General features: G+C 45.0%; 1 protein-coding gene across 6 annotated transcripts in view; it reads left to right on the top strand.

Moving 5' to 3' along the window:
• The window catches only part of LOC140396632 (alpha-(1,6)-fucosyltransferase), a 1,055,147-nt gene that overhangs the window by 915,958 nt on the left and 114,821 nt on the right, over positions 1-24,368 (top strand). For all 6 annotated transcript variants that reach the window (XM_072485445.1, XM_072485437.1, XM_072485429.1 and 3 more), the window contains one exon: positions 23,225-23,462. In XM_072485445.1, the coding sequence (XP_072341546.1) occupies positions 23,225-23,462 (238 nt within the window). The remainder of the gene's footprint in view (positions 1-23,224; positions 23,463-24,368) is intronic.

Raw genomic sequence — 24,368 nt, 5'->3', positions numbered from 1 at the left:
CATCAAAGGCCGTAAATTGACTGCCGCTCGAGCATGGAGACTTCACTGTTGGTAAAATGAAGTCTTGCTGCACTGAACGGATTCTGACAGAAAACCATGAATTTGCAGGGGTTTCGAATAACCACTGCATTCCGCGTTACTCAAACCTGTGAACCATTGCTGTTGCCTTGTTTTACCACAGCTTCAAATGGTTTAGAGCATATGGTGCGAATCCAATGAGTTTTATACCGCATCATGTGCAACATCAGCAGATAGAATGTGCCGGCAGGTCCCAGGAGATGGAACAGAGCTCATTTCAATTTGGAGCTCTCTCCAACTTGTAACAACATGCAATGAAGTCACAGTCCTGCAAACACTAGGATGTAAGATTTGGTAACACTTCCATTAGTACATTGTGACCTGATTAATGTGTTAATCATGAGAATATGCATTGTAAGTTTCCAGTCAGTCTGAAACTATGAGCATTAGGATTAGTCACAAATGCCGAGATATATTTTGGGGGCTTTGAATAGAAGGATTGGGATACTTGTAACTCTCTTCAGGCACAAGTAAAGATGGCTACGTGCAATATGACCTGTGATTTTGGTTACCCTCTCTTCAATACAATATGTAACTTATACAATAATGTTCCCCAGCCTCCACTGAGTCAAAAGACCATAAGATTTTCTTTCTTCTTCAATAAATGAATGAAAATGTTCCCTGCATACATGTCAATTGAGGGAGGCACCGGCAGGTTAACAGAAGTAAACTTGGATCCAAATATCTGACATAAGCTAATAAGTCCCCCTGCAAAACAACTCTCAACTCAGTCCTTATAAGACATGCAGACAAGCAGTTAGACTGTTCATAACATGAGAAATAGAAGCAGGAGTAGGCCATTCAACCCCACGGATCTGCCCCACCATTCTATAAGATCATCGTTGATCTGATTATGGCCCCAAACTTAGCTTTCCTTCCTGTTCCCCATGTTAAAGTTGCAATCCTGTTGCATTGAGCTGCATGCTCTAGTTGTATGTGAGAACAGCTGTTACCAACTGGGCAAGGGTTAGGGCATTATTCCTAGGTGTATATAAGAATCGGTTTCCACCTGTGTGCGGGAAGGAAAAGAAAGTCTGTGCCTGAGTTTTATGGGTTTTGTGAATATATTCAGTGACACAGCTTCCACTGCTGTATGGGGTAGAGAATTCCAAAGATTAATGACCCTCCGAGATAGGAAATTCCTCCACAACTCTGTCTTAAATGAAAGTCCCTTTATTGTAAAATTGTGCCCCATACTTCTCGATTACCCTGCCATATTCAAATATAATGGGCGGGATTCTCCGTTGGCCGATGCCAAAATCAGGGCGTGCGATCGGGTGGAGAATCGCTCCCAACGCTGAAATCGCATATCATGAGTGGGTCCACCCGTGATTCTCCGACTCCGATGGGCCGAGTTCCCGACAGCGCGGTCCACATGTGCTCTCACAAATCGTGAACCTGGCATGGTGGCTGCTGAGTGAGAGAGAGGGCATACGGACAGTGACCAGCACTGCCACACTTTGCCGACAGCCGTGCCGCTGGCCAGGTGGCTTCTGCCAGGGCTGGGTGGAGTAGTGGGGGGGTGGCTGGAAGGTGAGCTGTGAGGTCGGGGTGGACGGGAATCCAACACCATTACTGCAGCCGGCAAGGCAGCCATGCAGCTACACATGCCATTGACAGCCCGCTTTAAATCTGGTGCCCTGGGTCGTATAGGTGACGCCTGGGTCCCCTCTGGTCCCAGCCGACCCATCAGCTGTATGGGCGCTCCAACACAACCTGTCCCATATTTTTGGCCCCGATCAGTGTGTGTATGGGGGGTGTATTGTTTATGCGTGGCTGCAGCTTGTCAGCCTTGCGAGTGTCCATCACAGACCCGGCGATTCGTTTCGATGGTGTTCCACATGGTGCCGATACTAGCCCCTCACCAGTAGCCGAATCGGTGCAGGTGTGACGCCAATTTTTCTGATGTGGAAGTCCACAGATTCTCCATTGGCGTCCGCACTTCGACTCAGAAGCAGGGAATCCAGCCCACTGAATATCGAAGAGTTTGGTTGATATAGTAATCCACGCATTGTATTAGAAGTAACACATGGCATTGTTGCTTAAATTGTAAGTACACCTGACATTCAATCACTTTCATAAAGTGAAAAATTTTAAAGTCTAAAGAGGTACATTTTACAACATATTGCATTTCAATATAATAAGAAAGGAATGAGAGTGAAGCCAGATCAGTTATTTTCTACCCAGGGATCCCGGGGGTGGTATTTCCTAGCATCTTGTCCTTCAAGTTGAAAAATACTTCGGATGGAAGGGGTACCATTACAAAATGAAAAGGTACATTGGTTCTATTGAACCTCAATATTGCAGAGTGAAGTGAAAACCAGTGACTAGAAGCTACATTATCTGAGTGGTTGGCTAAGTGTTTTGAGATGTTTTGAGCAGTCACAGGCTATTCCCACTCCAATTGAACAAGTTCATACTGATGACTTCCAATTCTGGTAAAGAAAGATCAATTTTTGCTTCTAGTAAGCTGACAAGAGAGCAATGAAAACTGTGATAACCCTTGACTCATAAGTTAAGAGCAGAGGCTGTTTGGCTGTCGGACATGAAGGAGAGCTGCAGACAGAGAAGTGAGCTATAAGCAGAGTTGCTGGAAGGTGAAGGCACTGATGCAGACACAAAGTGAAAGCAGAGGCAGAAAGAGGAGCACAGAATTTCAGTGAGGAGAAAAAGCAAGTCATTCTGAGGAAGAAATCAGTTTTTCTGTTTGGCAGAAAGGGAGAGGGGAGCTCTGAAAGGTATCATGCAAGATGGCTAAAAGGATTTAAAACCTGGAAAGCTTGGTGAATATCTTGGAGATGTAAAAGAGTTAGGTGTTCTCCCAGAAGAGGCCAAACAACGGGTGGGATGTTATTGGTGATTAGGGTGAAAGGGAACTCTGGAAATCTGTTATGACTCGAAGGAGAGTTGGATCATAAAAATGTGCCTTGCTGATGATGTTCATGAAATTCAAAGGTGAAAACTGTTCTCGGATGGAACTCCTGCCTTAGCTTGTATGAATAAAGAACAGAATATTGTAGAACTGTGTGGCTACGTAGTATCACGTTGATGCAGGGAGTGGTGTGTCTGCTTGTGTAAGACCTACCTCGTCACGCCCGACTTGGTGTCAGTACAAGGCCGTTGAATCTCGCGAGAGGCCTCTTGCGAGATTTGCAATGCTTGAAACTTACTTTGCAAGATGTCACGATCTTCATCTTGCCCTCATGGGCATGACCCAGATCAGCATATTTAAATAAGCTATTAGCTCATTTAAATATGCGGACGTAGGATTCACCCGGCACCCGGGACCTAATGGCTGTGCCTGGGAGACCTCACCAGGACACCATTTAGTACTGGTTTCCACAAATATGGACCAGTTGGAATGGCACCTAGGACTTCTCCCAGGCCACTAGAGACCCCTAGTGGTAAAGGACAGAGCATGGTGGCACGCTGACACGCCTGCTGGCACCTGGGCACCTTGACACTGCCAGCCAGGCAGGGTGCCCTGGTGCCAGGTTGGCACTACCAGGAATCGGGCCTGGGAGGGGGGCTTACCAGGTAAAGGGGGATGAGGAGTTTTCCTGGAGGTCTCCTTGAGGTTGGGGGATGGGGTGAGAGGGAGAGGTCGAAAACATGGGGGGAGGGGTGGGAGATCGGGGCAGTCTTCCAAAATGGTACTTTGATCTACAAGGAGCCTTTCCTGCTGAGCTTGCCAGCAGGAAATGACTCGAGTGCGGCCTTGGCCGAGAGAAACTTCCTGAGGCCAAAATAAATGATAAAGTTCCATTGAATATTGGGGTGTTTCTCGGCGCTGCAGATCCAAGATACACCCACTAAATGATCCCAAAAACGGACACAGATTTTTCTTCCGGCTGAACCGCGTCAATAATCCATACTTTTTTGACCATTCAAATTGAAATGTACTTTTTTTATTTGAAGTATCATTTGCCTGTTAATTTATGTTGGTTCCGACTTGTGTTAAATTAAGATTTTGATTTGATTTATGTATTGTCACATGTACCGAAGTACAGTGAAAAGTATTTTTCTGCGGCCAAGGAAATGTACACAGTAGACAAAAAGAAATTAGGTAGTTACAGTGAATGCAAAAACGTACACAGTACGTCGACGAAAAGATAATTACAGTATGGAACAAGGGCAAAATAACAAAGCAAATACGACATAAGCAAGAGCAGCATAGAGCGTTGTGTATAGTGTCTGATAAGGAACAGATCAGTCCGAGGGAGAGTCATAGAATTTACAGTGCAGAAGGAAGCCATTCAGCCTATCGAGTCTGCACCGGCCCTTGGAAAGAATTACCGGCCTTAGTAATTGTAGGGAATTAACTGCGAAAGCTTAGAAGAATGCACAAGGAATGGATTGGATTGGATTGGATTGGATTTGTTTATTGTCACGTGTACCGAGGTACAGTGAAATGTATTTTTCTGCAAGCAGATCATTAAGTACATGGGAAGAAAAGGGAATAAAAGAAAATACATAATAGGGCAACACAACATATACAATGTAACTCCATAAGCACCAGCATCGGATGAAGCATACAGGGTGCAGTGTTAATGAGGTCAGTCCATAATAGAGTCATTTAGGAGTCTGGTGACAGTGGGGAAGAAGCTGTTTTTGAGTCTGTTCGTGCGTGTTCTCAGACTTCTGTATCACCTGCCCGATAGAGAAAGTTGTAAGAGTGAGTAAGCCGGGTGGGAGAGGGTCTTTGATTATGCTACCCGCTTTCCCCAGGCAGCGGGAGGTGTAAATGGAGTCAATGGCTGGGAGGCAGGTTCGTGTGATGAACTGGGCGGTGTTCACGACTCTCTGAAGTCTCTTGCGGTCCTGGGCCGAGCAGTTGCCATACCAGGCTGTGATGCAGCCCGATAGGATGTTTTCTATGGTTCATCTGTAAAAGTTGGTAAGGGTTAACATGGACATGCTGAATTTCCTTAGTTTACTGAGGAAGTATAGGCGCTGTTGTGCTTCCTTGGTGGTAGCGTCGACATGGGTGGACCAGGACAAATTTTTGGAGATGTGCACTCCGAGGAATTTGAAACTGCTAACCATTTCCACCTCGGCCCCGTTGATGCTGACAGGGGTGTGTGCAGTACTTTGATTCCTGAGGTCAATGACCAGCTCTTTAGTTTTGCTGGCTTTGAGGGAGAGATTGTTGTCACTGCACCACTCCACTAGGTTCTCTATCCCCCGTGCAGAATGGGGAAAGCTGAAAGTGCCAAGAATGATTCTGACTACTAACAGATTGTTAGAAATGTGTGTTCACAAAACTGAATTGATCTTTCATTGAAAAAATTAATATTGAGAGAAAGTTGTGATTCAAGTCATAAAGGGACTGAAGGACTGGAAGGTCTTGATGGGCAGCACGTTGACATAGCAGTTGGCACTGCTGCCACACAACGACAGGGACCCGGATTCAATTCCAGCCTTAGGTGATTGTCTATGTGGAGTTTGCACATTCTCCTCATGTCTGTGAGAGTTTCCTCCCACAGTCCAAAGAAATGCAGATTAGGTGGATTGGCCATGATAAATTTCCCTTTAGTATCTTAAAAGGTTAGGTGGGGTTACTGGGTTATGGGGATAGGGCGGGGGAGCAGGCCTAGATTGGGGTGCTCTTTCAGGGGGTTGGTACAGACTCGATGGGCTGAATGGCCTCCTTCTGCATTGTAGGGATTCTATGATTCTGTGATTGAAGGGCATGTGTAACATGTGTTGAAAGAGGTCATTTCAGTTTCTATTTCTTCAAGGAAAAAACTTACAGCTACTGGAAAAGTGAAACAAACACAGAAAATGCTGGGGACGCACAAATGGTCACTCCAAATCAGTGCGGAAAGCAGATGAGTTTATGCTTTCAAGTGTGAACACTTCATCAAAAATGGAAGAATTTACATTGAACAGTATTTAAAAAAAGGAACATGCAGCCATCTGTTCTCTTGGCTCCCATCCCAACATCAATATTAAACCCGCTGACAAAGGGAACACTGCTGTTATATGACAGAGCAGCCATTACTGAGGCGGAGTTCCCACTCTGACTGCCCCACCTAACTCCCTTGGGCCACAACCCACTGCTGAATGCTGAACCATACGCAGTGACCTCTCTGATCTCTCTCTCTCTCTCTCTCTCCTGTCCTCTTTCCCTCCCTTTCCCAATCCATTTCTCTTTCTCTCCCAATAACCTGCTGACTCTAATTTGTGCTCCTCTTCATATCTAGAGAATTACATGAATGATATTTCAAAGTTTCTGCTCATCTTAATGTATTTTATCTCGCTGTTCTCTTCCTGAACTTTCCAATGTCTATCTCTGAGGATAGGCTTTCTACTTAGACCCCAGGTGAGCTTCAATAGCTCCGAACTCTACTTCTTACCAGCTGGTGATCAGTAAATTCATTCAATTTCAATTTTTTTTCTCATATCTACTTCCTGTCACTTGCCACTAAAATTCCCCATCCCACCCCCCTCAAAGGAACCAATGAAGGCCATTCCAGAAACCTCATAGTTAGGTTTTTAAAATTATCACTGAGAGGCCTGCACAAGAATTATTTTTCCTCCTGGTATCTTAAAATTTGATGTTCCTTCCACCCTCTTTTTTACTAGTCACAGAGGTGCAGAGGACGCACCAACTTTACTTCCGCTTCTGACCAGTGAGCTGCTTAGCACCATTGATTGCACTATACAAAATTGCAATTTGCCAAATCTGCTGAGGTGACCACAGGTAGTTATCAGGTTTTCAGTGACACTAAAGAACTGTGGTAACTTTTCCACCTACCAGTAGAGCTGTGGAATCGTTGGGCACCGGTGCCAATTATTGGTTTGTGTTAAGTCTGTCTGATTGGCATCCTTCCATCTGCAATGGATGATGGGAATGAAGCCTCTGAAATTTCTTGAGAACATCTGCTGCATTTCTTTTGACAGCCGAACTGGCTGATTCCGAAAAGACTAAGTACCACATATGAGGGTATCCCTTGTTAAGCTCCAATGGTAACTCTAGAAGAAGAACTAGAAAGCAGGTCTTGACTTCTTAAACACCCAAGTTTATTGTGTTCAGCAATCACTTCTTCAACAACACCAGTGCCACCTGTATCCCCCTTATATTTGATGCAATCTATTAAACAGTTAAAACCCCAATTCCAATTTGAGTCCTACAGAATATTAACTTTCCTAACATCCCTTGCACAATGCAGGCTAATCCCTGCTGACACCTTGTTTGCAGAGCCAGTGTCTTTGGAGATTCTGAAAACACAGTGATGGTGGTTGCAAATTCCTGCCCGCAGTAGTGTCACCGTTTGCATAGATCATCAGTCAGAGTTTCCCACTTGTCGTGATTGATCATAGAATAATTACAGTGCAGAAGGAGGCTATCCGGCCCATCGGGTCTGCACTGGTCCTTGGAAAGAGCACCCTACCTAAGCCCACACCTCCACCCTATCCCCGTAACCCAGTAACTCCACCTCAGCTTTTTGGACACTAAGGGCAAGTTATCATGGCCAATCCACCTAACCTGCACATCATGGACTGTGGGAGGAAACAAGAGCACCCGGAGGAAACCCATGCAGACATGGGAAGAACGTGCAGACTCCGCACAGACAGTGACCCAAGCTGGGAATTGAACCTGGGATCCTGGAGCTGTGAAGCAACTGTGCTAACCACTGCGCTACCTTGCCACCCAAAACATTGAGGCCTCTCATGTCTCATCTGACAGCATCCTTGTCCTTGAATCGGACTCTGGGTGCCTTACTGGCCTCTTGGCATCAACTACCTCCTGGTATCGCGTACTCTTGGGGGGAAATGACCATCTTTCTCATTTGCTTTCGTGCCTGTATAGCCTGAGCTGGATTTGGAGATACAGATTTGCCCAGTATCTACGTGTCTCAACCGTGTAGGCTGAAACCTGAGGAAAGGTAGGAGTCCCTACTTCTGGAGCCCACTAGATTGCAGGAGCTGCTGGACAGTGCTAGATTAAAGGGATCACCAGCCCCTCAAATGAGTCCACTCCTGTGCCTTTAACTGTGTGATTAAGGCCTTTGTATAAGAACTTGATAAGGATCTCTCTTGGAAACAAAAGTAAAAGTTCAAAGGATTTGTACAGGCTCCATTGATCAAATGCTCTACGGAGCCCCACAGTTAACTGCAAGACTAGGAATGTCATCTGTGGGTTGAATAATGCAACTTTTAATGCAATTGATATCGCCAAACATTGCTGAATTAACTTGGGATTGCAAAGTGAAATATAGAAACTATTATTTGTAATTGCTCACATCTCAACCGATTAACTAAGTTTGGTAATGTCCATAGTGAGCCAATAGCGTGTGTGGCAGCAGTAGCTCAATTCAGCCAAATTATATTTTTTCTTCTGATAGCAAAAATGTCCTGTGAAAAATAACTATCTCAAGCTGGTACCATCTACACTGAAGTTTAACATTGCAATCTGAAAGACCTGACTTAATTTGTTTATGCGTTTTACTTGACTATAAATATTGGCCCACAACCGTGAAATGCATTCAAAAATGTATACGGTGGAATTTACATTCCCCTTTTTCATTCCTGCTGCCCATTCTAATGTTCTACCTTATCTATGACATCAATGCTATGAACATGTTAGTTAAAGGACACGGTGGAGGAAGGGGGGGGGGGGAGAGGGGGGGCAGTGGTGGAGGTGGCTGATAGCTCATTTGGCTAGATGGCTGGAATGTGGTACAGACTAATGTCAGCAGCATGGGTTTGAATCCCAGTCCAGCTAAGGTAGAATCATAGAATTTACAGTGCAAAAAGAGGCCATTCGGCCCATCGAGTCTGTACCAGTCCTTGGAAAGAGCATGCCACCCAAGCCCACAACTCCACCCTATCCCCATAACCCGGTAACCCCAGCTAACTTTCTTTTTGGGACACCAAGGGAAATTTAGCATGGCCAATCCACCTAACCTGCACATCTTTTGACTGTGGGAGGAAACCGGAGCAAACCCACACAGAGACGGAGAACGTGCAAACTCCACACAGACAGTGACCCAAGCCGGGAATCGAACCTGGAGCTGTGAAGCAACTGTGCTTGCCATTGTGCTACCACGCCGCCAAGGACTTGGGACTAACCTCGTTACCCTCTCCCTGAGCATGGAAGGCAATAGCAAACCACCACTGTAAATAATTCTAAAGAAATGGCTCAGGGTGACGCACCAGCAGACAATGAGCCAAGGGCCTGCCTCCCAGCAGAGCACACATGAATGATTGTAACAATATGTCTGTCCAGGTGTTATGCTGTTTTGCTGAAACATTAGCCATGTCGTCTGCCAACAATACAAGTGTCTTAAAGGAGAACTTGATGGCACAGTGCATTGAAACCTCAGTTTGAAAGAGTAAAATCTAGGATTATCCCATGGAGATAAAAAATAAAATATCTTTAAAGTTCTCACTCATAAATCATCAGGGAATAGAGCAACATCGATGGAGGCTCAAAATGGTCTGCCTGCCTTCTCATCGGTGTGCACAATAAAGGGAGGGTCCAGCATAGGATGGTATGGTGAGCAGAATTCAATCAACGCAAGCCCTAATAACGACAAGACGAATCCAGCCCTAGCTTATAATTGCCAAGTTATATTCTCATCACACAAGTGCCAGACAACGACCATCATCAACAAGAGGGGTGGCACAGTGGTTAGCACTGCTGCCTCAAATTGTTAGGGACCTGGGTTCAGTTACAACCTTGGGTGACTGTGTGGTGTTTGCACATTCTCCCCGTGTCTGCGTGGGTTTCCTCCGGGTGCTCTGGTTTCCTCCCGAAGTCCAGAGATGTGCAGGTTAGGTAAATTGAGCATGCTAAATTGTCCCTTAGTGTCCAAAGGTTTAGGTGGGGTTACTGGGATAGGGTAGGATCATGGGCCTAGGTAGGGTGCTCTTTCGGAGGGTTGATGCATACCCGATGGGCCGAATGGCCTCCTCCTGCATTCTACCTATTCTATAACTACCTTCTTTTGCCATTCCACGGTGTTACCATCGCTGACCATCAACATCCTGGGAGTTAATGAACCAGAAACTTAACTTGATCAGCCATCTGAATGCCACAGCCACTACTAGAGTTTCGGTTTCTGTGGCAACTGGCTCACCTCCACTCCAAATTCCGCTCCACGATATAAAATACACAAGTCAGAACTGTGATGGAATAATCCCCACTCGCCTGGATGAGCACATCTGCAAACTGGTGCTTGGTACCATCCAAGACAAAGCGGTCCACTTGATATGCATTTTATCTATTCACCCATCTATCATTGGCATACCATACCATTTACAAGATGCTCTTGATTGATTTGTCAAGGCCTCTTCAGCAGCATCTTCTAAACCTGTGGTCTCTAGCATCTGGAAGGACAAGGGCAGCAGACACATGGGAACAATACCATCTGCAAGTTCCCCTCCTAAGTCACACACTATCTTCATTTGGCAATATTGCTATTCCTTCACTGTCACTGGGTCATCGTCCTAGAATCTGCTCTCAAACTGCAGCATAGTGTGAGCACCTTGCCACACTGCAGCGGTGCAAAGAGGTCCCTCACCACCATCTCTTCCAGGGCAACTAAAGTTTGGTAATGAAAGCTGTCGATACCACTGATACCCACAGGCCAAGAATACATTTAGAAAGAATTATGTTAGGATGTCAAGAATGTGGCAGAGATGCATACAATGATGTTCAATAGCTTCAATCATAAGATTGCTCAATGTCTCAATTGGCAGAAGTTAGCGCATGCTTTTCCTTAGCTTGCGATGATATTGTGGGAGCTGAGAATAAAGTCACTTCCCACTTTCAGTCATTGTCAGCCAAGATAAACGAGCTCGTAGTCAGTGGAAAAAATCTGAATTGAGTTCTGAGTTCAGCACATTTTCTGGGGAATCCAGTTGGCTGTGGGGTAAAACTGTGTTGGGAGTGTGGCTTCATCTTGCACATTGCATGAGAGAGAAGTAGTTACTGTGGGAACAAATAGAAGCTTCAAAGCCTCTGCAACTTTTCAGGTCTGTAGGGAATAAATTATTTTTAGCCCAAAGGTTTCTAATGGAATGGCCTTTTCTCAGTGTCTGAGAGCATCTAAGAGCTGTGCTGGAGGGAAGTGCTGCGGCGAGCACAGAAAGCTTGTTCAATTTTGTGTCTCGTCCTAGCAATGGTCAGAAACATTATTATACAAGATTTTGATGAGTAAATGTCAGTGTGCCTCATCAAAGGCTAATGTTTGTGGGAGAAGGTTTGGTTGCAGCAAGGACATCTTTCAAATGCAGCATAATTGCTCCTTTTGGTGCACTTGCTGAATTGTAAAATGCACAATGCAGAGATGTGGTTTGTGTCATCAAAATAATCACTGTTCAATTAATTTGTAATGGGACTCTTCACACCACTAGAGCAATGCCCATTTAAGATCAGATACCCGCGTACCAATGAATCATTTATTATTCTGTTTAAGAGTGAAAAAGCAGACATTTTGTGATTTATAATAATAATCTTTATTATAGTCACAAGTAAGCTTACATTAACGCTGCAATGAAGTTACTGTGAAAAGCCCCTAGTCGCCACATTCCGGCGCCTGTTCGGGTACACAGAGGGAGAATTCAGAATGTGCAAATTACCTAACAAGCACGTCTTTCAGGACTTGTGGGAGAAAACCGGAGCACCCGGAGGAAACCCACGCAGACAAGGGGAGAACATGCAGACTCCACACAGACAAGAACAGGAGCTCTCAGATTATTAATTAATAAGAAACACTAATAATCTAAAGGTAGACAAATAAAAAACACATTCTGAAAGCAAGATACTGGCAAAGAGATATCATTGTATCTAACCCCTGGTGGTTGTACATGATGGATACTGGCATTTGGCACAAATCTAAAGCGGATATGTGTTTCTTGTTTGCCTCGATCTCTTGCCTATATCTCTTAAATTAGCCAGAGTTGGCCGAGGCAGCAAGTCAGATGGAGCAGAAAGAAAAAGAGACATTTGTTAAAACTTTACAGAATTACGTGGTGGTGGTGGCGGTGTGGGAGGATGCACATTGCATCCGAAAGCAATAGTTCAACGAGTTTCTGTGATGTAGTCAGGAGAATTTGGAAATGCAAAAATGAAATTTTCATGTTTTTAACGTTCGCCCATTTGTTTAAGAGCTGGCTATTGTAAATAATTTGTCAAAGCACCAGTCATATTATTCAGAAGATGCCAACAGAACCCTATGTTTTAAAGGATCCATGGCTGTGGTTAGGCAGTTCAGAATTTGAACCTGGGCTGTGAATTCAATTGGTGGCACCTTGACCTCACATTTTGCTCTCTTGCAGAGAGGCAATAGCTGAAATATTGCAAATCACGGATTCTGACAGCAACAAAGTTCATCTGAGATGATATCTTTAAAAAAAGATGCGTGGAATGAAAGAAAGAGCATGCATTTATATAACCCCTTCCAAGACCTCAGGATGTTTCGCTGTTCTTCACAACTAATTAATTACTTTCGAAGCCACTGTTGTAACATAAGAAAACACAACAGCCAATTAGGAACTCACAAATGACAATTAGATAAATGACAAACTAAATTACTTTGCTGATGTTGGTTGAGGAACAAATATCTGCCTGGATGTTGGGATAAATATTCACTCTTCTTCATAAATTGGTAGGGCAGCTTTTACTTGTGTTAAATGAATGTCTGCATAACCTTGCTTTAATTTCTCATCCAAAAATTGGCATCCCCACCAGCACAGTGTTCCTTCCATACTGTAGCATCAGTTGAGTTTTGGGTTGAAATACAGTGTGAAAATTAGGGTGAAGTGAATTGGCACTCACCATTATTTATGCACAATTTGGACAGTAACCTCCGGTGAACACTGGTAAACGTGAAAATCTAAAAGTTGCAGTTCATTAAGTGCTTGGAAACAGTTATATATTCAACTAGCCTGGAGCAGCACGTGGGCGTAGTGATTAGCATTGCTGCCTCACGGCGCCGAGGACCCGGGTTTGATCCGGCCCCGGGTCACTGTCCGTGTGGGGTTTGCACATTCTCCCCATGTCTGCTTGGGTCCCCCCCCCAAAGGTGTGCATGGTAAGTTGATTGGTCGCACTAAATTGCTCCATAATTGGAAAAAAAGAATTAGGTACTCTAAATTTAAATATATATATATTCAACTAGTCACATTTAGAATGAGAACTACAAAAGTTGTTAAAAAAGAAAGATCCTGTATTATATCTTCCAGCAGACTCCCTCTGCTGGTGTGTGTGTATGGACACACAAAGTGGACAAAATGCACAATGGAATTTTTAACATGTTACACTGTCCAACTCTCACTAACCCTCTACAAGCTGCATGAAAATAGCAGCTTGCCGACTGGCATCCAAGATGTGATAAACAATCTAAGTTCAGATACTGATGCCATTTGGTTATATTTGTAGGCCACGCTGGAGTTGGGGCCAGATGCAGAGGCGCATTAAAATTAGCACACACCCTTTTCCCAGTTCCATCCTGTCTTCAAGCCTCTTTGGCAGATACCGAATTGAGAAGTTGGGGAATGGGTGGGGTAGTCAATCCAGGTGGTTAACAGCCAAGCCAGGCCAATTTAGAGAAGGATGTCCTTGACTCTCCAGTCTAGGTTGCCCACGGCAGCAGAGGCCTGTTTAATTTCTTGGGGGTTACCTCGCAGCCAGAAGAACAATGGGATTGGGCTTCAAAAGCCTTCTTTTTATATTTAAATTTGAAGCAAGTTGGAGAGAAGGCACCTCCATTTTGAGTCACCTTCTACTTCACTTCCCTTAAGTCAAAAGAAATAGGAGCCGGCATTGTCACTTTGTCCCTCAAGCCTGCTCTGTCTATCAATAAGATCCATTGCAACTTGCTGCCCTTTTCAAGGCGGAAAGTCTTTCGCCGTTTAGCCTCTAGAGCCCATCCACTGTTCTTAATTGGATGGTTAGCCTGTCCTCTGGCCATTAATTGTCCAGTCGGGTAAAATCACATGAAGTGATTGTTTTTCACATGGTGAGGTTTCTTTTTTTTTAAATTAAATTTAGAGTACCCCATTTTTTTTCCAATTAAGGGGCAATTTAGCGTGGCCAATCCACCACCACTGCACATATTTAGGTTGTGGGGGTGAGACCCACGCAGACTAGGGGAGAATGTGCAAACTTCACACGGACAGTGACCCGGGCCCGAGATCGAACCCAGGTCCTCTACGCTGTGAGGCAGCAGTGCTAACCACTGCTCCACCGTGCTGCCCACAGTCGGGTTCTGACTCATTTCAGGAAAAGGCATAGAGTTCAGAAATCCACAGGAAAAATCCTGACCATAAATACGGACTAAAATTGTAAAAAGCAAGAGTTTCTCCTCGGTTCAAATAGCTGTTTGAACTTCCTGCTGAGTCTTAATTACAATGCGTCCAGCATTAAAAAATTAACTTTTAATAAGTGTGGCGTAGCTTTCCGTCAACTTTTAAATATTGCTCAAGATTTAATTTATTTAACTTTTTTCTTTCTGGCTCCATTTTTTAGTTCAAAAGCCTAGAGAAAATCTCCAGACAATTAATTACAAGTCTAGCAAACAGTTGGTATTGTTGGGCACGATTTAACAGAAAGTCCACTAATGTCCTTTAGGGAAGGAAATCTGCCGTCCTTTCCTGGTCTGACCTACATGTAACTTCAGACTCATAGTAATGTTGTTGACTATTAACTGCCCTCTGAAATGGTGAAACAAACCATTCAGTTCAAGGGCAATTTGGGATGGGCACCAAATGCTGCCCTTGCCAACGGTGCCCACAACCCATGAAAGAATTAAGGAAAACAAAAATATTCCTGTTTCAGTTGTGCCTTCATCAAACTATTTTTAAAGGAGTACATTGATAAAGAACTATAATGTCCTTTGCTGAGGCTTCAATTCCTCATAACCATTATTTGGATAAAATGTGTTCTTATCTCAAGTCCCGCTGGCAGCAGAGGGATGTGACTTGAGAACCTTTGGTGCTGATAGTTACTGAAGATAATGGAACTGTTGGATTTCACAGCATTGTCGCACTCCTCTTAGTAAGTGCAAATGAGCCAACTGTCATGTTGCTCCCTAATACTTTATACGGGTCTTATGTGATATAATGCCACAGATATATTGTCACTGAATAAGTCAAATGCAGTCTCATCATATCGGCAAAATTTTGACTGAGATGGACTGAAAGAAGATGTCATGAAGAGTTAAGTGTTTTAATTTGAGTATTCATGCATTATATTCATGATGTCAATTAATAACTAGTTAACATTCTGTGATGTTGAACCGATGGAAGCAAGGCCCATTGTACTGGCAGGGAAGGGAGTGCAATGTTCCTCCTGCAGGATGTTTGAGGTGAGGGATGCCGTTAGTGTCCCTGCTGATTTTACCTGCAGGAAGTGCTGCCATCTCCAGCTCCTCCAAGACCGAGTTAGGGAACTGGAGCTGGAGTTGGAAGAACTTCGGATCATTCGGGAGGCAGAGGGGGTCATAGATAGCAGCTTCAGGGAATTAGTTACACCAAAGATTGGAGATAGATGGGTAACTGTAAGAGGGACTGGGAAGAAGCAGTCAGTGCAGGGATCCCCTGTGGTCGTTCCCCTGAGAAACAAGTATACCGCTTTGGATACTTGTGGGGGGGGGGGGGGGGGGGGGACTTACCAGGGGTAAGCCATGGGGTACGGGCCTCTGGCACGGAGTCTGTCCCTGTTGCTCAGAAGGGAAGGGGGGAGAGGAGCAGAGCATTAGTAATTGGGGACTCGATAGTCAGGGGCACAGATAGGAGATTTTGTGGGAGCGTGAGAGACTCACGTTTGGTATGTTGCCTCCCAGGTGCAAGGGTACGTGATGTCTCGGATCGTGTTTTCCGGGTCCTTAAGGGGGAGGGGGAGCAGCCCCAAGTCGTGGTCCACATTGGCACTAACGACATAGGTAAGAAAGGGGACAAGGATGTCAGGCAGGCTTTCAGGGAGCTAGGATGGAAGCTCAGAACTAGAACAAACAGAGTTGTTATCTCTGGGTTGTTGCCCGTGCCACGTGATAATGAGATGAGGAATAGGGAGAGAGAGCAATTAAACACGTGGCTACAGGGATGGTGCAGGTGGGAGGGATTCAGATTTCTGGATAACTGGGGCTCTTTCTGGGGAAGGTGGGACCTCTACAGACAGGATGGTCTACATCTGAACCTGAGGGGTACAAATATCCTGGGGGGGAGATTTGTTAGTGCTCTCTGGGGGGGTTTAAACTAATGCAGCAGGGGCATGGGAACCTGGATTGTAGTTTTAGGGTACGGGAGAATGAGAGTATAAGAGGTCAGGAGCACAGATTTGACGTCGCAGGAGGGGGCCAGTGTGCAGGTAGGTGGTTTGAAGTGTGTCTACTTCAATGCCAGGAGTATACGAAATAAGGCAGGGGAACTGGCAGCATGGGTTGGTACCTGGGACTTCGATGTTGTGGCCATTTCGGAGACATGGATAGAGCAGGGACAGGAATGGATGTTGCAGGTTCCGGGGTTTAGGTGTTTTGGTAAGCTCAGAGAAGGAGGTAAAAGAGGGGGAGGTGTGGTGCTGCTAGTCAAGAGCAGTATTACGGTGGCGGAGAGGATGCTAGATGGGGACTCATCCTCCGAGGTAGTATGGGCTGAGGTTAGAAACAGGAAAGGAGAGATCATCCTGTTGGGAGTTTTCTATAGGCCTCCAAATAGTTCTAGGGATGTAGAGGAAAGGATGGCGAGGATGATCCTGGATAAGAGCGAAAGTAACAGGGTAGTTATTATGGGAGACTTTAACTTTCCAAATATTGACTGGAAAAGATATAGTTTGAGTACATTAGATGGGTTGTTTTTTGTACAATGTGTGCAGGAGGGTTTGCTGACACAATATGTTGACAGGCCAACAAGAGGCGAGGCCACGTTGGATTTGGTTTTGGGTAATGAACCTGGCCAGGTGTTGGATTTGGAGGTAGGAGAGCACTTTGGGGACAGTGACCACAATTCGGTGACGTTTACGCTAGTGATGGAAAGGGATAAGTATACACCGCAGGGCAAGAGTTATAGCTGGGGGAAGGGCAATTATGATGCCATTAGACGTGACTTGGGGGGGATAGGTTGGAGAAGTAGACTGCAAGTGTTGGGCACACTGGATAAGTGGAGCTTGTTCAAGGATCAGCTACTGCGTGTTCTTGATAAGTACGTACCGGTCAGGCAGGGAGGAAGGCTTAGAGCGAGGGAACCGTGGTTTACCAAAGAAGTGGAATCTCTTGTTAAGAGGAAGAAGGAGGCCTATGTGAAGATGAGGTGTGAAGTTTCAGTTGGGGTGATGGATAGTTACAAGGTAGCGAGGAAGGATCTAAAGAGAGAGCTAAGACGAGCAAGGAGGGGACATGAGAAGTATTTGGCAGGTAGGATCAAGGAAAACCCAAAAGCTTTCTATAGGTATGTCGGGAATAAGCGAATGACTAGGGTAAGAGTAGGACCAGTCAAGGACAGGGATGGGAAGTTGTGTGTGGAGTCTGAAGAGATAGGCGAGATACTAAATGAATATTCTTCGTCAGTATTCTCTCAGGAAAAAGATAATGTTGTGGAGGAGAATGCTGAGACCCAGGCTATTAGAATAGATGGCATTGAGGTACGTAGGGAAGAGGTGTTGGCAATTCTGGACAGGCTGAAAATAGATAAGTCCCCGGGGCCTGATGGGATTTATCCTAGGATTCTCTGGGAGGCCAGGGAAGAGATTGCTGGACCTTTGGCTTTGATTTTTATGTCATCATTGGCTACAGGAATAGTGCCAGAGGACTGGAGGATAGCAAATGTGGTCCCTTTGTTCAAAAAGGGGAGCAGAGACAACCCCGGCAACTATAGACCGGTGAGCCTCACGTCTGTAGTGGGTAAAGTCTTGGAGGGGATTATACGAGACAAGATTTATAATCATCTAGATAGGAATAATATGATCAGGGATAGTCAGCATGGCTTTGTAAAGGGTAGGTCTTGACTCACAAACCTTATCGAGTTCTTTGAGAAGGTGACTGAACAGGTAGACGAGGGTAGAGCAGTTGATGTGGTGTATATGGATTTCAGTAAAGCGTTTGATAAGGTTCCCCACGGTAGGCTATTGCAGAAAATACGGAGGCTGGGGATTGAGGGTGATTTAGAGATGTGGATCAGAAATTGGCTAGCTGAAAGAAGACAGAGGGTGGTGGTTGATGGGAAATGTTCAGAATAGAGTTCAGTTACAAGTGGCGTACCACAAGGATCTGTTCTGGAGCCGTTGCTGTTTGTCATTTTTATCAATGACCTAGAGGAAGGCGCAGAAGGGTGGGTGAGTAAATTTGCAGACGACACTAAAGTCGGTGGTGTTGTCGACAGTGAGGACGGATGTAGCAGGTTACAGAGGGACATAGATAAACTGCAGAGCTGGGCTGAGAGGTGGCAAATGGAGTTTAATGTAGAGAAGTGTGAGGTGATTCACTTTGGAAGGAATAACAGGAATGCAGAATATTTGGCTAATGGTAAAGTTCTTGGAAGTGTGGATGAGCAGAGGGATCTAGGTGTCCATGTACATAGATCCCTGAAAGTTGCCACCCAGGTTGATAGGGTTGTGAAGAAGGCCTATGGAGTGTTGGCCTTTATTGGTAGAGGGATTGAGTTCCGGAGTCAGGAGGTCATGTTGCAGCTGTACAAAACTCTGGTACGGCCGCATTTGGAGTATTGCGTACAGTTCTGGTCACCGCATTATAGGAAGGACGTGGAGGCTTTGGAGCGGGTGCAGAGGAGATTTACCAGGATGTTGCCTGGTATGGAGGGAAAATCTTATGAGGAAAGGCTGATGGACTTGAGGTTGTTTTCGTTGGAGAGAAGAAGGTTAAGAGGAGACTTAATAGAGGCATACAAAATGATCAGGGGGTTAGATAGGGTGGACAGTGAGAGCCTTCTCCCACGGATGAAAATGGCTGGCACGAGGGGACATAGCTTTAAACTGAGGGGTAATAGATATAGGTCAGAGGTAGGTTTCATAGATTTCATAGAATTTACAGTGCAGAAGGAGGCCATTTGGCCCATCGAGTCTGCACCGGCTCTTGGAAAGAGCACCCTACCCAAGGTCAACACCGCCACCCTATCCCCATAACCCAGTAACCCCACCCAACACTAAGGGCAATTTTGGACACTAAGGGCAATTTATCATGGCCAATCCACCTAACCTGCACATCTTTGGACTGTGGGAGGAAACCGGAGCACCCGGAGGAAACCCACGCACACCCAGGGAGGATGTGCAGACTCCGCACAGACAGTGACCCAAGCTGGAATCGAACCTGGGACCCTGGAGCTGTGAAGCAATTGTGCTATCCACAAGGCTACCGTGCTGCCCCTTTGATTTTTCTTTACACAAAGGTTCTTTACACAAAGAGTGGTGAGGCCGTGGAATGCCCTACCTGCAACAGTAGTGAACTCGCCAACATTGAAGGCATTTAAAAGTTTATTAGATAAGCATATGGATGATAATGGCATAGTGTAGGTTAGATGGCTTTTGTTTCGGTGCAACATCGTGGGCCGCAGGGCCTGTACTGCGCTGTATCGTTCTATGTTCTATGTACTCTTCCAGTAGTAAGGAGGATGAAGGATAATTGCTCCTGATAGACGTCACCCAGGCACTGTTTTAATTTTGCCATTGTTTTTAGCTAATATGTTTATTTAATACTAAAATCACCCAGGACGGTGCTCGGAGTGAGTCAGAGGCTTTGCTTTAATAGGGGGTGTTTGTGCCGTGTAGAAGCGAGCGGCAGGGTCACAGATTTACAGTGACTGAATAAGTCAAGTCCTGTTTATTAAAATGTATTCTGGAATGAGGCAGGTATCTTGGGGACTGAATGTCGCATTCAATTGACTTCAATAAGACAGAAAATCAGACAGCATCTGACGGGTAGTCAGTCCAATCTCATCCCTGTTATACCACCAATAAAGGTTTGAATTGGAATTTAACACAACCCCTCACCCCATGCAAGTTAATTCCCCAACACTGGACCCTGTAATTTATTGTAGAAAATTCTTCTGATTAGACAATCATTATCCATTGGTTGAGATTAACAATTAAAAACAAAACCGGGATGGTTAAATGCTGTCCTTACGGTCAAGTCTTTCTGGCCCCGTCGCAGCAACATTCCCCATGCCGGATACGTTGAGCCGCTCAAACCTCTATTGACAGTGGTGGGATTGGAAGCTTCCGGCAGTGGGAGGGGCAGAAAAATCTGGCCCTAGGTGACTGTATTTGTCATTTTGATTTTAAAAATCGAGGATCTATGCTTTATTCATCAGTATATTTATAAATGAACAATGTTGCTCTCTCAAAAACTCCAAATTACTTTGGGATTTGATATTCCGGGCACATACCGACACCAAAGAATTAGAGAAATGGATGGCACAGAAGGAAGCTATTTGTTTGTGCTGAGAATCCCAATTTATTAAAATGTATTTCATATGTATGTATTTCCTTCCATGTGGCATCTTCTTGGTTGGCGGATTTGCATCTTTTGTTATTTTTATTCTAATGAACTCCAGATCATTTATGCAACAAAATCAAAGCAACTTTGGAATTTTCCCTTTCCTTAAAAAGATAATCTACATCTTTAATTCATGTACTATGTTGAATTGTTTACCGTTTCACACAATGGACAGGATCGTCCAGTCTCATCATAGCAAACCCCATTGCGAGCAAGACTGGAAAATTCCTGCCGATAACATGGACAGAACATTTTAGCCAACATTAATCACAAGGGATTTTTAAAAAACTTAAAGTACCCAATTATTTTTTTCCCATTAAGGGGCAGTTTAGAGTGGCCAATCCACCTACCCTGCACATCTTTGGGCTGTGAGGGCGAGACCCACACAGACACGGGGAGAATGTGCAAACTCCACACGGACCCGGGGCCAGGATCGAGGCCAGGATCGAACCCAGATCCCCGCTGCCATGAGGCAACAGTGCTAAATGCGCCACCATGCCATCCAGGGGATTTCTTTTTTAAATTACTGTTGGGTATTGTCAAATGTTTTCAATTCCCACCCGACCCCCCCCCCCCATTCCCAGTCTTTGCAAGGCCACTGTGCTGCTACCGCAGTCAAAGCTCCTGAATTCTTGCCCACCTCCGTAACAATAGAAGCCGGATTATTGAGATGGATTAATATCAAAAGATTTCAGCTATTATATACACCCATCTGTACAGCATCGCACATCACAAAGATTGTTCATGATTTTTTTTCTGATGCCAGACCCAGATCTTTAAAAAGGTTTTTACGTGTGGGTGTCACTGACCAGGCCAGCTTTTGTTGCCTATCCCTACTAACCTTTGAACTGAGTGGCTTGCTGGGCCATTTCAGAGGGCAATTAAGAGTCAGTCACATGGCTGTCTCTGGAGTCACACATAGGCCAGACCAAGTTAGCGAGGCAGATTTCAGAACCCTAAAGGACACCAGTGAACCAGATGGGTTTTTGCAACAATCATTGTCATGGCCAGCATCATTGAGATTACTTTTATGCTCCACATTCATTAATTGAATTCAAATTGCTGTCCCCAGACCATTAGCTTGGGCCTCTGGACTAGTAGTCCAGTGAAATTACCACTAAGCCATTGTCTACCCTTGCTGACTCAGTGGCCGAAATTCTCTGGCCATCACCACGGATGGTACCTTCCAGGCCTGCTGACAGCGGACCCCCACCGTGTGTTTCCCGATGGCGGGAGTGCATAGAACAGGGAGCCCATTGATAGTGGCCATGAAATGTGCCGTGGGGGTGCGGAAAAGTCCTCCCGCTGGTTCTGTGTTTATAGTTGGTGCAGGAATGATGATACTTTTTGTCCTTCTAAATTCTTTTTCATGTCCAATTTTCAGGGAACCTCATTCGTTTATCCAAAGTGTTTTATCCTCTTGCTCTCCTTGCTGTCTTTTCAAAGACAGGTTTCAAGTGATTTTGCCCAATGTACAGAACTGGGTAAACATACACCTTGCCAGCTGTCCCATTCCCTCAACCACGCCATGCCTTCCTCATGGATTCTAAACTCTCTCCGCACTGTTCCGATTCATGAACTCATCAGTGAGACCACAGCATCTGATATTTTATCATGGGTGGAGTGGTACAACCCCTTCCACCAGTGCGATTTTCCAGTCCTGCCAAAGTCGATGGAGTTTTCAACAGCTTGCCACATCTTCAGGCCCTGCCCTCGCTTCGTCGCGGCCGTAAAATCAGGCCTCACATATTTGGTGCATCTTTTAATTCCTGTAATCTTGCACCATTGGAACTTGATTCTAACAGGCAGTGTCTTTTATGTTTCATTGAAAAGACCAAAAGCTGCAGTAATTCATGCCAAATTCTCACCCCTGCGTCCGACTTCCTTGCCCCACCCTACATCTGGCACGTTCTCCATTCCTGCAACCCTAAGAGAGCGTGGCTTTCCTCCATTCTTGCGGGTCCTTAGTTTGCTTCATGACAGCCATGCCTTCAGGTGCTTGGCCCTAAGTTGTGGCATTCCCCCCACTTAAACCTCTTACTCCTCCTGTAATTGCATATCGAGATTGATTGATTTTTGGACTCTAAGAAATTGAAGGGATATCAGAATTTTGCAGGAAAGTTGAGTTGAGGCTTCGCATCAACTGTGATCTTATTGACAGCTTTGTTGCCTACGGCGCTGAGGACCCGAGTTCGAATCTGGCCCTGGGTCACTGTCCGTGTGGAGTTTGCACGTTCTCCCTGTGTCTGTGTGGGTTTCACCTCCACAACTCAAAGATGTGCAGGATTGGCCATGCTAAATTGCCCCTTAATTGTAAAAAAAATAATTAGGTACTCTAAATTTATTTTTTTAAACTGTAATCTTATTGAAAGGCTCAAGAGTAACATATGGCCTACTCGTTCTCCTATTTCTGCTGTTCTTGAGGAATTCCATAGACCCTAATTCTTTGACTCTTAAATCCGCTTGCCCTAAAATTATTCTCTGTGGCTCGGTGTCTAATTTTGTTTGGTAACACTCCTATGAAGTGCCTTCAGGATGTTTTTCAATGTTAAACTGCCCTGTAAATCAATGTTGTTGAATGTGCATAGGGAACCTTTCCAGTGCACTCAAGGAGGGAAAGCTGCACTGTCAAGTTTGTCTAATTGTAAATTCTATCCGTTAAATTGCTCCTTTTCGCTGTCTATTCCCAGAACCCCAAGGACTGCAGCAAAGCCAAGAAGTTGGTGTGTAATATCAACAAGGGATGTGGTTATGGTTGTCAGCTGCATCATGTCGTCTACTGCTTCATGATTGCGTACGGAACCCAGCGCACACTCATCCTGGAGTCTCAGAACTGGCGCTACTCCACTGGGGGATGGGAGACAGTCTTCAAACCAGTTAGCGAAACCTGCACTGACAGATCTGGCATCAACTCCGGTCATTGGTCAGGTAAGAAGCACTAGCCTATAGATGCCCCTTCCCACTGGTTGAACAGTGAGTGATGCTTCATGTTTGGAGGCACCAGACTGGGAGTGACATTAGGAGAACATCGCAAGATGTAAGCTTTGAGCTCATATTTCACACGGTTCAGCCAGAGCTGCAGGTTTGTAAACGCTTGACTGATGATAACTCTCATCCAGAAACTACAAGATAACTAAAATATACCTTCTGGTAATGGTATGTTAATTAAATTGTTAGATTCACAGGTAAAGGCAATATTTTATTAAGCACTTGGGGCACTTCTAAAGAGAGACTGCTGGGAGTCTGGGTTGGTGGGTACGAGGCAGACAGCCATGTATTAAGCTGCATCCTGTAAATAAACCAACCATCAAGAAAATAATTTGCATCTAGATTTCATATGTTACCATCTGGTTTGGGACCCATTTATCACATTTTGCAATTTCTTTTTCTCTCAACATCTTTGTACATGAGTTTTCTTTCCACTGTCCTAAGCCCTGTGTATCCATTCCTCTCCTTGAGCACTGCAAGCTCGTTGCCCTCTGCCAGTGCTGCCCTAGTTAGCATCCAGAAACCTGGGTTAACTCCTCGACCTGATCACTCCTCTCTCCTCATGGGAGGTAACTCCTTTTCCCCTTGTCAATTCCCCCACACCCTTAAAACCATACGACATAGGGGCAGAAGTAGGCCATTCAGCCCATCGAGTCTGCTCTGCCATTCAATGAGATTGTGACTGAGATCATGTCTGATCTGATATGATAGCAAAGCTAACAACAACTTGGATGCAGAAAAACATGCTGAGAGTGTTATCAAGAAGTGTTAGGACAGGGCACCAAAAGCTTGGTCAAAGATGCAGGCTTTAAGGAGATAGGGTGAAGAACTTTAGGGAGAGAATTG

Source organism: Scyliorhinus torazame, chromosome 2 (genome assembly GCF_047496885.1).
Source record: "Scyliorhinus torazame isolate Kashiwa2021f chromosome 2, sScyTor2.1, whole genome shotgun sequence".
Lineage (NCBI taxonomy): Eukaryota > Metazoa > Chordata > Chondrichthyes > Carcharhiniformes > Scyliorhinidae > Scyliorhinus > Scyliorhinus torazame.
The sequence above is the reverse complement of the archived record's forward strand: the minus strand, read 5'-3'. Positions and strand labels throughout refer to the sequence as shown.